Below are 13893 nucleotides of genomic sequence, written 5' to 3' on the forward strand. Positions count from 1 at the left end.
AACGTTCTGACCAGCGACCTAAACTGATGGTCAATCTCCCCCAGAAGACCTGGCCAGGACCCAGCCTCACTCCCCTTCTACTTCAAAGGCCACCTGAGTCCCATCGCCCAGACTATCCACCATCACCCCCCACCCTTTCCCACTTTCTCACAGCACCCTAGCCCCTCCCACCCCCGCCTCCCCCTTCCGACACAGGCTCCGCCCCTCTTCTCGCTCCCGCCCCCTCCGTGTATCCTGCGCAGGCCCGCCCCTCTGTTCGGCCCCGCCCTCTCCGCCCGGTCCTGCGCAGGCCCGCCCCTCTGTTCGGCCCCGCCCTCTCCGCCGGGTCCTGCGCAGGCCCCGCCCTTCTGTTCGGCCCCGCCCTCTCCGCCGGGTCCTGCGCAGGCTCGCGCGCAGGCTCCCGGTGACCCGCCAGACATGGTGAACCTGGGCCTGTCCCGGGTGGACGACGCTGTGGCCGCCAAGCACCCGGTGAGAAGGCCGCCTGGAACGCGGGCCCCCGACCTCAGCAGCTGACCTGAGCGGAGCGGGTAGAGGATCCGTGGGGGGGGGGGGGAGGGGTCCTCGTCAGGGAAGAGGGACAGGGACAGAGGGGGGGGGAGCCTCCTGCTGTGGGGACCGGGGCATCCTGGGTGGACATGCAGGCAGGTGGGATGTGTCCAAGCCCTCAGGGCCTCACGATGAGGTCTCCTTCCTTACGGCCCGAAGGAGGGACGGGAGGGACGGTAAAGGAAGCGGGAGGGGAACTGAGCCCTCAACCCCCTCCCTCATCCCAGGGACTCCGGGAGTATGCCGCGTGCCAGTCGAGCGCCTTCGTGAAGGGCATTTTCACCTTTGTCACAGGTAGGCTGGGTCCCCGTGTCCTGGGGTATGGAGAGACCTCGCCCTCCTGTCTCACCCTGACTCCCCGGCAGGTGGCGTCAGGTGCTGGGAGCCTGACAGGTGCCGGGGGCGCTCAGCACCTCGTGGACAGGCTGGCTGACGGAGACCTTGGCTCTTGGCAGGCACCGGTGCAACCTTCGGCCTGCAGATGTTCCTTCAGAGGAAGTTTCCGTACCCCTTCCAGTGGAAGGTGCTGGTGGCCGTAGGTGGGTACTCCGGGGCCTGTGCCTACGGCCTTGGAAATGCACCTGATTGCCAGAGGGGATGCTGGCTCTTCGGCAGGGGTGGGAGGCCTGCCTCCTGGGATGGGGTCCCAGTTCTCAGTGGGCGTCCTGCCGAGTCCACCGCCACCATCTGCCCAGGTCCCCTTTCCCTGAGAAGTGCAGAGACCCAGGCCCACAGCCCACTGGCCCCTGCCCCTGTCCTCAGTCACAGGCTCAGTGGCCAGCTATTGGGTGACCCGAGTGGAGTCGCGCAGATGCAGCAACCTCTGGCTCTTCCTGGAGACGGGGCGGCTCCCCAAAGACCTGGGCACAGGTGAGAGGCTTCTAGAGACAGGCGGCTCCCCAAAGACCCCGGGCACAAGGGAGAGGCTGGGGGCAGTGGGAAGCAGAACCTGAGGGCCCAGTGCCAGGGGCTGAGGCAGGCAAGCCCAGGGTCCAACGTGCCGGCTGGACAGGGCCTCTCCCTGCTGGCCTGTCCCTCCTGCAAGGGTGGGAGTGGGAGGCACGCCAGACCTTCCTGAGCCCTTCGTGCAGGAGGGGTCGGGGGCCCTGAGGTGCGGGGAGTGCAGAATGAGGAGTGTGGGCACCCCGAGAAGAGTGGCCAGACGCCAAGCTGACCGATCTCAGGCCTGGTCAGCAGCTTCGGGTGCGGTTCTAGTCGGCTCCCTTTGTCTCTTACAGATCGGCGCAGCTAGGAAAGCTCCAGCTGGGGCGCAGAAGACCTGGGCCAAAGACTTCCGGAACACAGCCCTCAGGGCGTCTGCACCCCAAACTGGCCCTCTCCCCCCACAAAGACCCTCCCCACACCCTAAGGTGACCCAGCGGGTGTCCCCTGCACACAGGCGTGGCCAGATCTGCCAAACCTGTGCAAACTGCTTCCACGCCGGCCCAGGAGGTCAGACCAGAGGGGCTGTCCCCATGGTGGTTGGCTCCCATAGGGCAGTGAGAAACACGGTGGCCACCGAGAGCTGCAGAGGGTCAGAGAGGCTCTGGGCACTTGGCGGGAGGGCCATCTGCATGCTCTGGTGCTCTGACACTCCCTGTCTGGCCCCGGCGTCCCCCACAGTCAGAGGTGACAGCTGCTGCTGGGGGTCGCTGGACAAATAAATGCCTTGCCCTTCTCCAGCCTGAGTTCTGCAGCCCTCGGGAAGCACGTGAAAGCAGCAAGATGAGAGACAGATGTCACCTTAGCATCATACATGGGAGGACCTGCCAGGGCAGTTCCTAACACTGAGCCCCAGAATCAGGCCCTGCGGGCACTGGAAGGCCACCACCACGGCCTTGTCCTATGGGACCCACTTTCACACAACCAGTCCCGGAGGGGCAGAGCAGAAGGTGTTGGGCCAATCAGCGCCTGGCTCCCAAGAGACGAGGGGCAGGAAGCGGCTGTGCCTGCCTGCCTGCCATTCCAAACCCACCTATCAGACTCCGTCCTTCTCTCCAGGGGAGGAGGAAGCGAGGGGTGGAGGCAGGCCAGAGCTAGCTTGCAGAAGCTCCGTCCGCTTGGCAGGCAAGTTCTGGAGTGGGTAAGATGACACACACCCCACCCCCCCCCCAGCAGAGGAAGAGGCAGAGACCACATAAAACCTGGGCAAGTCCACCTTCCCAGTAACGCTGAGGACACACAGGCACAGGGCCACGCCGCCCCAGCCCCGGCTCAGCTCCCGTACCTCTCGGCCTAGCCAGTCGTTCGAAAGAATATCGTGCACCTACTGTGCAGCAGGGAACCTGTTAGCGGGAAGGCACAATGACAGGAAGCCCAGGATAACCACGGGGGGAGCAGGCCGGGGTTTGAGTTTTCTTTCGTGTCCCAGTGGGTGGTCCGGGACCCACAGGCCGTCAGGGGCCCGGGCTCCGTTTGGCCCGTTCCCTGCTGTGACGGCCTCTATTCCAGACCCACCTCGTGGTCCGAGAAGGGGACAGCGGTGCTAGCGCCAGTCCCTGGGGAGGAGGACAGCTCCCTCCCACTTGTGCTTACACTCCATTGGCCAAAACAGAGTCCCATGATATCCCTGGTGCCAAGGGGCCTAGGGGGACAGCCTTGCTCTGGGCCACCTTGTGCCCCACTAAAATTCAGAGGGTGTACATCTGCGGAAGAAGGGAGAAGCAATATTGAGGGATAGTGAGCAGCTTGGCCTCAGGGCCTGGGAGAACAGGGGGCAGAATTGGCACTGTAGGGAGCAGACCAGGCCCTTGACGGGTCCTTCCAACCCCCTGAGGTCTCAGAGGGAGGGCAGAAGCTGAGCTTGGACTTTTAAATGGGTCTGGACTCCCCTTTTATTTATTTTTTTTTTAATTTTTTTTTCAATGTTTATTTATTTTTGGGACAGAGAGAGACAGAGCATGAACGGGGGAGGGGCAGAGAGAGAGGGAGACACAGAATCGGAAACAGGCTCCAGGCTCCGAGCCATCAGCCCAGAGCCCGACTCGGGGCTCGAACTCACGGACCGCGAGATCGTGACCTGGCTGAAGTCGGACGCTTAACCGACTGCGCCACCCAGGCGCCCCTGGACTCCCCTTTTAAAAACTGGCAATGACTTGGGGCGCCTGGGTGGCTCCGTCGGTTGAGCGTCCGACTTCGGCTCAGGTCATGATCTCGCGGTTGATGGGTTTGAGCCCCACATCAGGCTCTGTGCTGACCGCTTGCTCAGAGCCTGGAGCCTCTTTCGGATTCTGTGTCTCCTTCTCTCTCTGCCCCTCCCCCACTCACACTGTCTCACTCTGTTTCTCAAAAATAAATTGTAAAAAAAAAAAAAAAAAAACTGGCAATGACCAGAAAGCCGAAAAGGTCTGTGTGAGGTCGTGGAGGACCTGCACATGACAATATCTGAGTGAAGGCCATGGTCATGAGTGGGGTCCCCAGCTTTACATGTTGGACCCCTAACCCCCAGGACCTCAGAACATGACTGCACTTGGAGATCAGGCCTTTAAAGAAATGGTTGTGTTGAAACGAAGTGGGCCCTGATCCACTCCGGCCTGTGTGCCTGTTAGGAGAGGAGGTCACAGACACGCACGGAGGGACGGCCATGTGGGGACACGGCGAGAAGATGACCACCTGCAAGCTGAGGAGGAGCCAGCTCTGCTAACACCTGGCCTCCAGGATGCGAGACGAGCAATTGCCATTGTTTCAGCCACCTGCCACCTGGCTGTGGCGGCCCCTGCAAATCCATGCGGCGCCGCTGGAAAAAGCAACCCATCCGGTGTGCCTCCCTCAGGGTCCCAGGCTGGCAGGTGTTCGGAGCGCTTAACCCCACGGGAAGCTTGGGCTGCACACGACCCCGCCTGAAGTAAGCGGCATCGAAACTAGACCCGGGGATTGCCCCCAGGAACGTGGAGGTGGAGCAGGGCGGGCTCCAGGCAGCAGGTGGAGGTCAGGGCGGGGTGAGGTCGTCCGGGCTGACAGCTGAGGTCTCGTGAGCCAGGTCGCCCCGGGTGTGGAATGTGAGCTTGGGGTGGGGTGAAGAAATGGAGATCCCATAAGGCAGAGATTAGAGGTTTTAGGAGGCTCAGCGGAGGACAGCCTTGGGGTATGGAGGGGATGGGGAGGGTACACGGGGCTGGCGCGGGGTGCCGTGTCAAATCACCACAAATCACTTCCCTATGGAAAGTGCCTTGACCCCGGCAGCGCTCCTGAGCAGACAGCAGCTGACCCGAGCATGCAGGGGGCAACCCCAAGGCTGGCGGGGGGCACAGAAAGGGGGCAGGGTGGGCCGGGATCTCCAGGGCCCCGAGGTTGAGAATCTCGGCCCCCATCACAATGGGCTGAGATTCCGGGGACGTGAACTGCTTGCGGCTCTGTTGAACAGGCCCAGGACAGGGAGGGCGGGAGCTGCACGGGGGCCTGGAGGACCCTGACGGCCACCATGAAGGCATGCAGCGAGGCGGATGTGGAGGGGCAGATCCAGGAGCTGAAGACAATCACTCGGCTCCAGGGTGAGCCCTCCACCCCCCCACTCCCCACCCAGCCGGACCAGCCTGCCTGGCCCCATGCAGGGCCCAGGGGCTTTCAGATCTAACACAGGGCCGGTCCAGGGCAAACAAGGGCTAGCGGCCACCACCCCCCCCCCCCCAAAACGGACCTGAGAGGAGGGATCAAAAGGGTCTGCCATGCAGGGGGCTTCACGGAGATTTGTGAGCACAGTGAGCCCCAAAGCCAGAGGGGACGTTCTCTGGCCATTGGGTCTGGAAGGGATCACAGGACGCGCCCACCTCTGGCTGCCACCTCACGTCCTCCACTGCGCAGCACAGCCATCACAAAGAGCCATCCAGACAAGCACTGCTGGGCAGTGAAGCCTGTGGCCCTCGAGTGGGGGCAGGAAGGAGCATCTCCGTGCCCCCCTCCCCCCACCAGAGCAATGCCGGGCACTGCAGATCCAGGCGGTAAAGGAGAAGACGGTCAAGAACAGAGCCACGCTGGCTCTCCTGCACAGCACCATCCGCCGTGGGGCCCAGGACTGGGCTTTGGCCAAGAAGGTGAGCAGCCCTGCCCCCCCTCCCTGCTGACCACGGGCTGGGGGTGGGCACATGCTGAAACAGGCCCCCACCCAAGGGGACAACAAGGACCTCCCCCTTTTCGCGCTCTTACCTCTCGGGAGCCAGGGGGCATCTTGGGGAGGGGCTCCCCAGGACCTGTCACTCCAGCAAGCCCGATGGGCAGGTTCCCCACCGCCCACCCCAGATGGCAGGGTGGGCCTGATGGGGAGCTTTTCCTGGGCTCCCCCTACAGCAGGGGCCCCTCTGGCTCTCTGGCCATGTAGGGGAGACCTGGGTCCTCTTCTCCTGACTCCCATCACTTCTGAGCTGGGATAGCCTGGATGGGCCCTCGCTGCTGGGCTAGCACAGGCTAGAGAGGCCCGGGGAGAATGCCTGGAGGGAGGGACTGGTGGCTGGGGGTACACAGGGAGACGGGGGTCCCAGCTCAGCCACCACCGCTCTGCAGTATGACCAGCAGACCATCTCCAAGGCCTGCGGGAAGGACGTGCCCATGAGGTTGGCACACTGCCGCTGCTCCATGGAGGTAAGGTGGCAGGAGGGATCCCTCGGCCTCGCCCGGCCAGCGCACCAACCCCCCACCCCCACCCCGACCACCACCACTAAACCACGTTGCGGAGCCGGTGGCGGGCAGAGCGAGTTCCCAATCCCAGGGGTCCCGTCCCGCCCCGCCAGCCCCGCTGTGCGCGGTCCCCGCGGCCCCTTGCGCACCCACGCGCGGGCCGTGCCCTCCCCGACCCAGGTGGCGCGGGAGAAGCTGCGAAAGTACGTCTTCGACCGCGTGAACGTGCACAACGTACTGATCCACCTGGTGCGACGGCGGGAGCAGAAGCTGGAGAGCATGAAGCTGGAGCTGGCTAGTTTGCGGAGGCAGCCCGACAACACCAAGGAGGAGCAGCGCCTGCGGCAGGTGGCGGGCGGGGCGGGGCCTCCGGTGGGAGGGGCGAAGCTCCTCCGGGAGGCGGGGCCCCGGGAGAGAGGGATGGGACTCGGTTGGGCGGCGGGGCTGGGAGAAAGCCACACGGGCAAACCCTCCCTGGAAGAAAGCGCAGCCTCCCCGGTCGGCCTCCAGGTGGGCATCCACGCGGTCTGTCCCAAAGCACTGTGTGCCCTCGGGCGACCCCCAGGTCATCCGCCAGCTGGAGAACAACATTGAAAAGACCGTGATCAAGATCACGGCAAGCCAGAACATCTACCTGCTGTACGTGGACCTGCTGGATTATCTGAAGAAAGTGAGCCCCCTCGCCCCACACCTCAGCCCAGGGAGGTCATCCGGCCCGGGGGGCGGGAGTGTCAGGCCCCAGCCTGCACGCAGGGCTAGGATCTCAGTGGGGACCTCAGCCTCCGGGGCAGGGCCACCCCTGCCACCACCACCCCCTCCCGTGGGGAGGGGGCTGCAACTCTCCTCCAGGCCCGTTTGCCTCTGGGACAGAGCCCTGCTTTAGGCCCCAGCTGAGCAGGGACACCCTGCACCTGTAGGTGGAAAACATTCCATCAAGAACGTGTAATTTGCTGTTTCAAAAAGGCATATTATGGGACACATCAGAATTGTTTGGGTTTTCTTGCACGTACTTGATGGTTTGGTTTTTATATTGCCCCATCCTTTATCGTTGCCTGGCCTCCGAGGGCAAAAGATGGGCCCTGAGCCTTCAGAAGGTCCCTCATCCCAGAGGGACTTCATAGACGGCAGGCCAGTAACCTGGAGCTTGCTGCCCAGCTCTTTTAAGCCAGCCGCCCTGCCCCCAGCAGAGGAGGCCTGGAGGAGGCCCCCAGGGGCCACAAGTCCCACCGGGAGGGAAGGCCTCTTCATGGGGAGGAAGAGGACCAGAAGATGGGAGGGCTGGACGGTGGGGGCCCTGGTGCCGAGAGGAGGAGGGGCACAGGGAGAAGGAGGAAGTTGTCCACACTCCCTCACCCCAAGGCTGGGGCAGGGGGAGTCCTGGAGGGCAGCGCAGCGAGCCAGGTGACAGGTGGAGATGTGGTGGGATGGGCAGACACCGGCACTCTTCCTGGCTGGGGTCGCAGCCCCCCCAGGCTCTGCCCAAGCTGCACAGGCAGGTGTCACGGTCCTCCTGCCTGTCCCTCTTGCCTCAGCCCCCTGTTCCTAGACTCAGCCGAGGCCCTGCACACCTCGCCTTCCTGGGCCCACCACCCCACTCCGGCTGTTACCTGGGGTCCAGACCTCCTTCATGTGACCAATTATGTACCCCGGGGGGCGTGTTCTTTTCAGAACATACGCAGTTTTTAAAAATAACTCCTGGGGTCATCTGTATTTTTTTTAAAAACTAGGGAAATTCTACATTATGTAGTTATTAACAACAGACGACTAAGGGTCAAGATATATTAGATATTGGGGCGCCTGGGTGGCTCAGTCGGTTGAGCGTCCGACTTCAGCTCAGGTCATGATCTCACAGCTCATGAGTTTGAGCCCCGCGTCAGGCTCTGTGCTGACAGCTCGGAGCCTGGAGCCTGGAGCCTGCTTCAGATTCTGTGCCTCCCTCTCTCTCTGCCCCAACCCACTCACATTCTGTCTCTGTCTGCATCAAAAATAAATAAACATTAAAAAAAAATTTTTTTAAGATATATTAGATATATACGAGCCTGGCTCTGAGCTTAATACTTCGTTACATATAGATTCTGACAGCAGCCTTGTGAAAGAACCAATTACCAATAGGTAGGCACGCTCAGAAGTGAAGTGGCTTTCCCAAGTCCCCCTAGCCCGCTGGTCAGGGCAGCCTTGGCCTTGAGCCCTAGTCTCTGACCCCACGTCCGCATTTCGAGCCCCTCTGCTATGCTTCAGACAGCAGCCACTCCCCAGCCGCAGGCTCCCCCCGGGGTGGGGCACAGTCACCGCTCACCCGGTACCACACCCCCATCACAGCCTCCTTGGAAGTGTGTCTGAGTGTCCTGGGCAGTGGGAAGGCCCACCAGGGAAATGCCGTCTGCCCTCCTGAAACGGGGCTTTCCCTGCTCTGTGCCTGGTGGGGGCTGGGGCCCCAGGCCGGACCCTCCAGTGTCCTCAGGGCCCACACTGTCTGGGGTAAGGGGTGAGGGGCAGCATCTGCTTGGCCTGGAGCCCCGGGGCCATCGGTTTCTGTGCCCACCTGCTCCCGCCCCTTTCGATGCAGGAGCTGGCCAGCTACCCCACAGGGCTGGACAAGCTGCAGAATCTCGTGGGTGACTACTGCTCAGAACTGTCAGACATGACCGTCATGTCCCAGGATGCCATGATGATTACAGATGAGGTCAAGGTGAGCTCAAGTCCCAAGCCTGGGGATCCCGCAGGTCCCTGTCTCTGAACCGTCTGGCCCAGGGTCTGCAGGGACACTCACAGCCTGCGCTGCCCACCATCACCGGAGGGACCCAGCAGCCACCTCGCTGGCCTGCTCTGCTCACACACTAGGCCCCTGGACAGAAAGAGTCGCCCCTGGGCATGGAAGCCAAGAGGTAGACACAGGAGGGAGAGAGTTAGCCCGGTGCAGGCAGAGGCCATCCATTCACCAGGTCTGCACCAAGGCCTCCTCAAAGCCCTTGTAAGTCAGGCGTGCATCCTCCTCCTGATGGAACCGTCAGCGGTCCATGAAGAAATGTCACACAACCACTGGGCCGTGCTGCAGAGACATGTGCGTGATGTGGGGCCACTGGGGGGCCCTTAGCTGCTAAGGGAGGCAGTGCTCAAGTAGGGCTCTGCATATAACCGAGCGGTCCCAACCCTAGAGGACGAAGGACAACCAAGGTCCTGGGGCATAACGGGGCCAAAGGAGGCACGGCTGGCTGGAACAGAGCAGGTGCAGAGGAAGGGAGCCTTTGAACCAGTGGAGGCAGTGGGGCGGGGTGGGGGGGGGGGTTTAGGTGCTGGCCCCCCACCCAACCTGGAGCTCTGGGAGGAGAAATTTGCGTTTCAAAAACGGCCATGCTCTGGCTGCAGAGGCTAAGGGTGAGCAGAGTCCAGATCCTGGTTGCATGGAACAGACCAGCGGTAGAGCTGGGTGCCTGGTCATCACTGGGGCCCCAAAGCCTCTAAAGGTCACCCGATGACGTGTGGGGCCAAGTCAGATGTGGACGGGGGTGGGGAGGGCAGCGTGCAGGACGCAAGGGCAGGTGTGGAGGGATGATAGATTTAGCCGCCAAAGCAGGACACTCGGGAAGAGACGGGGCCTGGGGGAAGATGCTGACTTCCTTTTTAGACTGGGGCATCACGCCAGTGAGTTGTCAGTGGAACCGGCTGAGGCAGCGGGGGGGCCCAGGCTACAGAGAGAAACGGGGTCCCTGAGCCGAGGCTGCAGTTGCAGAAGGCAGCACCCCCAGGGGCCAGGTGGGAGAGCGTCCAGAGAGGAGAACGGAGGGCCGGAAGGACTACGAGAGCCGCGGGCCTGGGCGCGTTAGAACGAAGGGGACAGCCAAGAGCTTCCAACACTAGTCCCAAACCTAGAAGATGGGGACTGAAACCGCCGGCCGGCTGGACTTAGCACCACGGAAGCCGTGGTGAGACGGACCCCTGCCCCACCGCCTGCGTCCCCAGATGAACATGAGGCAAGCGGAGGCGACTTTCATCGAGGAACGCAGGGCACGGGAGAACCGGCTCAACCAGCAGAAGAAGCTGATCGACAAGATCCACACGAAGGAGGCCACCGAGAAGTTCCGCAGGGTGAGTCCCTGCAGGACGCTGGACCGCACGGCGGCGGGAGGCCCCGCCCCCGCAGAAGACATGGCTCATCCCCTCCTCCCCCTCCTCCCAGGGCCGGCGGGACTTGGACTTCCCCTCCAGCCTCATGGGTGCAGAAACCGTGAAAGGTAACCTGAAAGGTAACCGCTCAGCTCTCTGCCCGCCCCCAGCCAGGGTCCCAAAAGGCCGGCAGGGACTCAGGTCTCTGCGAGGGCTGCCGGGGCGAGGGAGACAGACGGGCCCCTGCCTGTCCCCACTAACCCGCAGAGGCTGAGTGCCAGCAGCCACAGCCCACTCTGCAAGGCACTGCTCCCAACCTTGGGCTTGCTGCTGAGTGTGCTCGAGCCCCCACTTTTCTCAGCTGTGAAATGCACTTAACGGTGCGGTCCCCTGGCTTCCCAAGGCTCGACCACCCAGTGATTCCTCAGAAGGGTTGTGTCAAGCCCCCCGGGTCCCCGTGCTGCCTCTGAGAAGTGCCAGGAAGCACCCGTGCCAGGCACCCGCCGGATGGAGCTGCCCTGGGGCGTCCCTGAAGGGCCAGCTGAGGGGGCGGGGGGAGCAGGGCAAAATGCAGGGAACTCCGACAGCCACCCGCTCAGCTGGGCACGCAAGGAGATGTCTGATGGCCTCGGGCAAAGCTCCCGTGACCCTCCTGCATGCTGGCCACCCTTCCCCTCTGCTCTGCCCAGTGAGGAAAAGAGAGACCTCCCAGGCTGATATCCAATACCAGACAGACGTGACTGCTTTGGTGGAGAAAGTGAAGATGGCCGTGCAATGCTCCCACCTCTGGGTACTGCCCCCTGGCACTCCTGGGGTGTGAGTGGAAGGCAGGGGGCCCCCGCCCCAGCCCAAAGCCTGCCGCGGGTACCTCTTGAATGAACGTGGGCACAGAGCCGTGGCTTCACGGCTGAGAGTAGAGAGCACGCCGGGACAGGGTTGGCACATCCGAGCCACACTCCAAGGGCCACACAGGGCCCGCTGGGACTGGAGGGAGGATCCAAATGCCGAGACCTTCACCTACGATCCTGTCCCTTCCTAAACTGCCAGGACCACAATGAGAGGCTGACACTGCCTGGCCCTTCCGTTTAATCCGATCTGGCTTTATTATTAGTAAGCTTAGCTCCCATCCACGGCCCTGACTTTGGACGAGTGGCTCAGAGCCCCCGGCAGTCTCTCAGGGGTGATCTCCTTGCCTCTGCCTTGGGGTGTCTGCCCTCTCTGCTCGTGCTGTGAGCGACACGCGGGGCCTCACATAAAGCGCTTCACCCAGTGCCTGGCCGCGGTCAGCATCGTTCCTGACCGCTGGGGGGGACCCCGGAAGAAACCAGTTCTGGGGGGGCCCATGCCTGCCCGGCCCACACCCGCTTCTCTCCCCACGGGCCCGGCCAGGACATCGCCGGCCGCTTCCTGGCTCAGAGGACCACGGAAGAGAACCTCGGGCTGCAGGTGGAGGGCTGCGAGCGGCGGCGGGTGCAGCTGGAGGCCCTGATGAAGAAGCTGGAAGCGGAGGAGACCGCGCTCAAGTTCCGCCAGCCGCCCAGCTCCGCCAGGTACCCCAGGAGGCCCCTGCCTTCCCCCGGGGCCACCCAGTGGGGCCCTCGTGAACAGCCCCTGTGGGCGGGGCCCGGCTCAGAGCCCAGTGTGTCGGCTGCCAACGGGCCTGTGGGTAGCCTGGCAGGTGGGCGGCGAAGGCCCAGCCGGGCGATGCCACGTGCCCACAGCTGAGCTCTTGAGCCCCCGAGTTTAGCACGACACCCGACGCAGGTCTGTGGCCGCCTGCCCTCGACTCTGTGCCACCTCGCTCCCCACCGTCCTCAACAGCTTTAAGTCTGTCGAGAAGAAAATGAAGGACATGCTGAGAGAGGAGGAAGAAAGGCTCCAGCTGGCCTACTCCAACATGACCAAGAGCCAGAAGCTGCTGCTGACCATCCAGATGGGCATTGACAACCTCTACGCCCGGCTGATCGGCATCACGCTGCCCACAGCCCAGGTACCAGCCGCAGTGGGGCGGAGCCGTCTGCACGGAGGGTCCCTGGGAGAAGCCAGGGTAGAGATGAGACGCTTCTCCGGGCCTACAGAAAGAAGTGCTCTCCAACACCCTCGACGTGTCCAGCAAGCTGGCATACTGTGAGGGAAAGCTCCTGTACCTGGCCGACAGACTGCAGGCGCTGTCCAGGACCGAGGAGGTAGCCCGAGGCTGGGGGTGCCTATTCGTCCCATGTACCCTTGGAGCTGACAGTGCCCTGTGCCCTGCAGGTCAACGCAAAGGTGAGGGATACCCTGGAGTCCTCAACTCTGAAGGAGAAGCAGAACCAGAGGATCAGCTTTGAAGACCTGGAGGACGATGTGATAGGTACAGGCTCGGGGCTGGGGGCCAGGCCTCCCGGCACTGGGGAGGGGGCGTGTGGCAGATGGTTCTTTCTGGCCAGGACAGCCTAGAGGCACAGGGGGGCTATGAGGACAGACAGGTGTGTCTCTCGTACCCATGGCATTTTAATTCACGGAAGGGACTTAGTGAGGACATGGAGAGGCTGCTGCTGTCAAAAGGAGAATTTACTAACTTTCCTGACACATGGGAGCATCACTGCCCGCGAGGCGGCGGAGAGGAGCAGGGGGAAGGCCGAGGCCAGAGCCTTTATGGGGGTTTCTGTGGGAAAGGCAAGGGAGGGCAGGGTAAACAGCTTCGGATGGGCTTTTGGAATAATTCCAGTGGGCTTGATGTGTAGGGGCCGTCCCCAGTTGTCTGGTGCCTGGGCCTGGGTTGATTCAAGCCGAGGATTATTGACCTGGTGTGAGAGTGTGACATAGGGGGCTGAGGCGTGTGTGCTCTGGATCGCTCGGTTTGCAGGAGAGACGCTCCCAGCGGGCGAGGCTTCTGCTGTCTCTAAGGATTGGCTAGCCCTGCGAGGGGACAGCCTCTCCCCGGGTCTGTAAGACCCCACATGCCAGGGCATCAGGAAGATAGAAAATAAGAAAAAATTGCTAATAGCTGGCCGGGTGATGGATGCAGGCCAACAAAGCCCGCACTGTAAGCGAGTTCGCTGGAGCAGAGGGGCTGCAGAGTGCAGCTGCCCTCCTCCTGGACCTCCTTTCTAGAAACCTTCCAGTTCGCAGACGTGGACCACAGCTACGTCCCCTCGCGGGCCGAGATCAAGAGGCAGGCCCGGCGGCTGATCGAGGGGAGGCTCAAGGTGGCCAAGAAAAAGAAGAAGTAACCCGGAGGAGGAGCCCCTGCCCCGCCCCGCAGCCCCCGCCCCCCAGCCGGCGCTTTGTTACACAAATAAACATTTTTCCAGGACTGCCGGGGGGAGCGCGGGAGAGGAGTCTCGGAAATGAACCCTGCGGGGACGCAGACGTGGGGGGATCACGTTGGGAAGTCTGCGGAAACGTGTGGTGCTGGGTGAGGGGCCAGGGTTAGGGGGTGAACGGCGGCGGGGGGGAGGGGTCCGGCGAGGAAGCGGACAGGTGTCAAGCGCCTTCTGCGAGCCCGGGGACCGCCCCGAAGGCCGGCCGGCCGGCCGGCCGGCTGACGTGGCTCCGCGCGCACCTCCGGCCCACTGCCCCGCGCATGCGCACAGCCCCAGGTCGCCGCACAGCCGGGGCACTCGCGGCGCCCCTCAGAGGCGCGCC

At 62.9% G+C, this 13893-nt stretch overlaps 2 protein-coding genes across 3 annotated transcripts; both read left to right on the forward strand.

Annotated features, from left to right (window-relative positions):
• Positions 1–338: 338 nt before the first annotated feature.
• On the forward strand, positions 339–2231 carry TMEM141 (transmembrane protein 141). Its single transcript, XM_043566312.1, has 5 exons — positions 339–471; positions 777–843; positions 1005–1088; positions 1312–1419; positions 1788–2231. The coding sequence occupies exons 1-5, from the start codon at positions 418–420 to the stop codon at positions 1799–1801; spliced, it is 327 nt and encodes a 108-aa protein (XP_043422247.1). The 5' UTR covers positions 339–417; the 3' UTR covers positions 1802–2231.
• Positions 2232–4931: 2700 nt separating this feature from the next.
• Positions 4932–13825, forward strand: CCDC183 (coiled-coil domain containing 183). 2 transcript variants are annotated; one of them, XM_043566319.1, is made up of 14 exons: positions 4932–5039; positions 5458–5579; positions 6046–6123; positions 6340–6507; positions 6725–6829; positions 8726–8848; positions 10120–10245; positions 10337–10403; positions 10953–11053; positions 11653–11813; positions 12085–12253; positions 12342–12449; positions 12520–12616; positions 13360–13825. In XM_043566319.1, the coding sequence occupies exons 1-14, from the start codon at positions 4970–4972 to the stop codon at positions 13476–13478; spliced, it is 1614 nt and encodes a 537-aa protein (XP_043422254.1). In that variant the 5' UTR covers positions 4932–4969; the 3' UTR covers positions 13479–13825. The 2 variants fall into 2 exon arrangements, with proteins under 2 accessions (XP_043422254.1, XP_043422256.1); XM_043566321.1 differs by having other exon boundaries at positions 10337–10391.
• The last annotated feature ends 68 nt before the right edge of the window (positions 13826–13893 follow it).

The sequence above is a fragment of the Prionailurus bengalensis genome, chromosome D4 (assembly GCF_016509475.1).
Source record: "Prionailurus bengalensis isolate Pbe53 chromosome D4, Fcat_Pben_1.1_paternal_pri, whole genome shotgun sequence".
Lineage (NCBI taxonomy): Eukaryota > Metazoa > Chordata > Mammalia > Carnivora > Felidae > Prionailurus > Prionailurus bengalensis.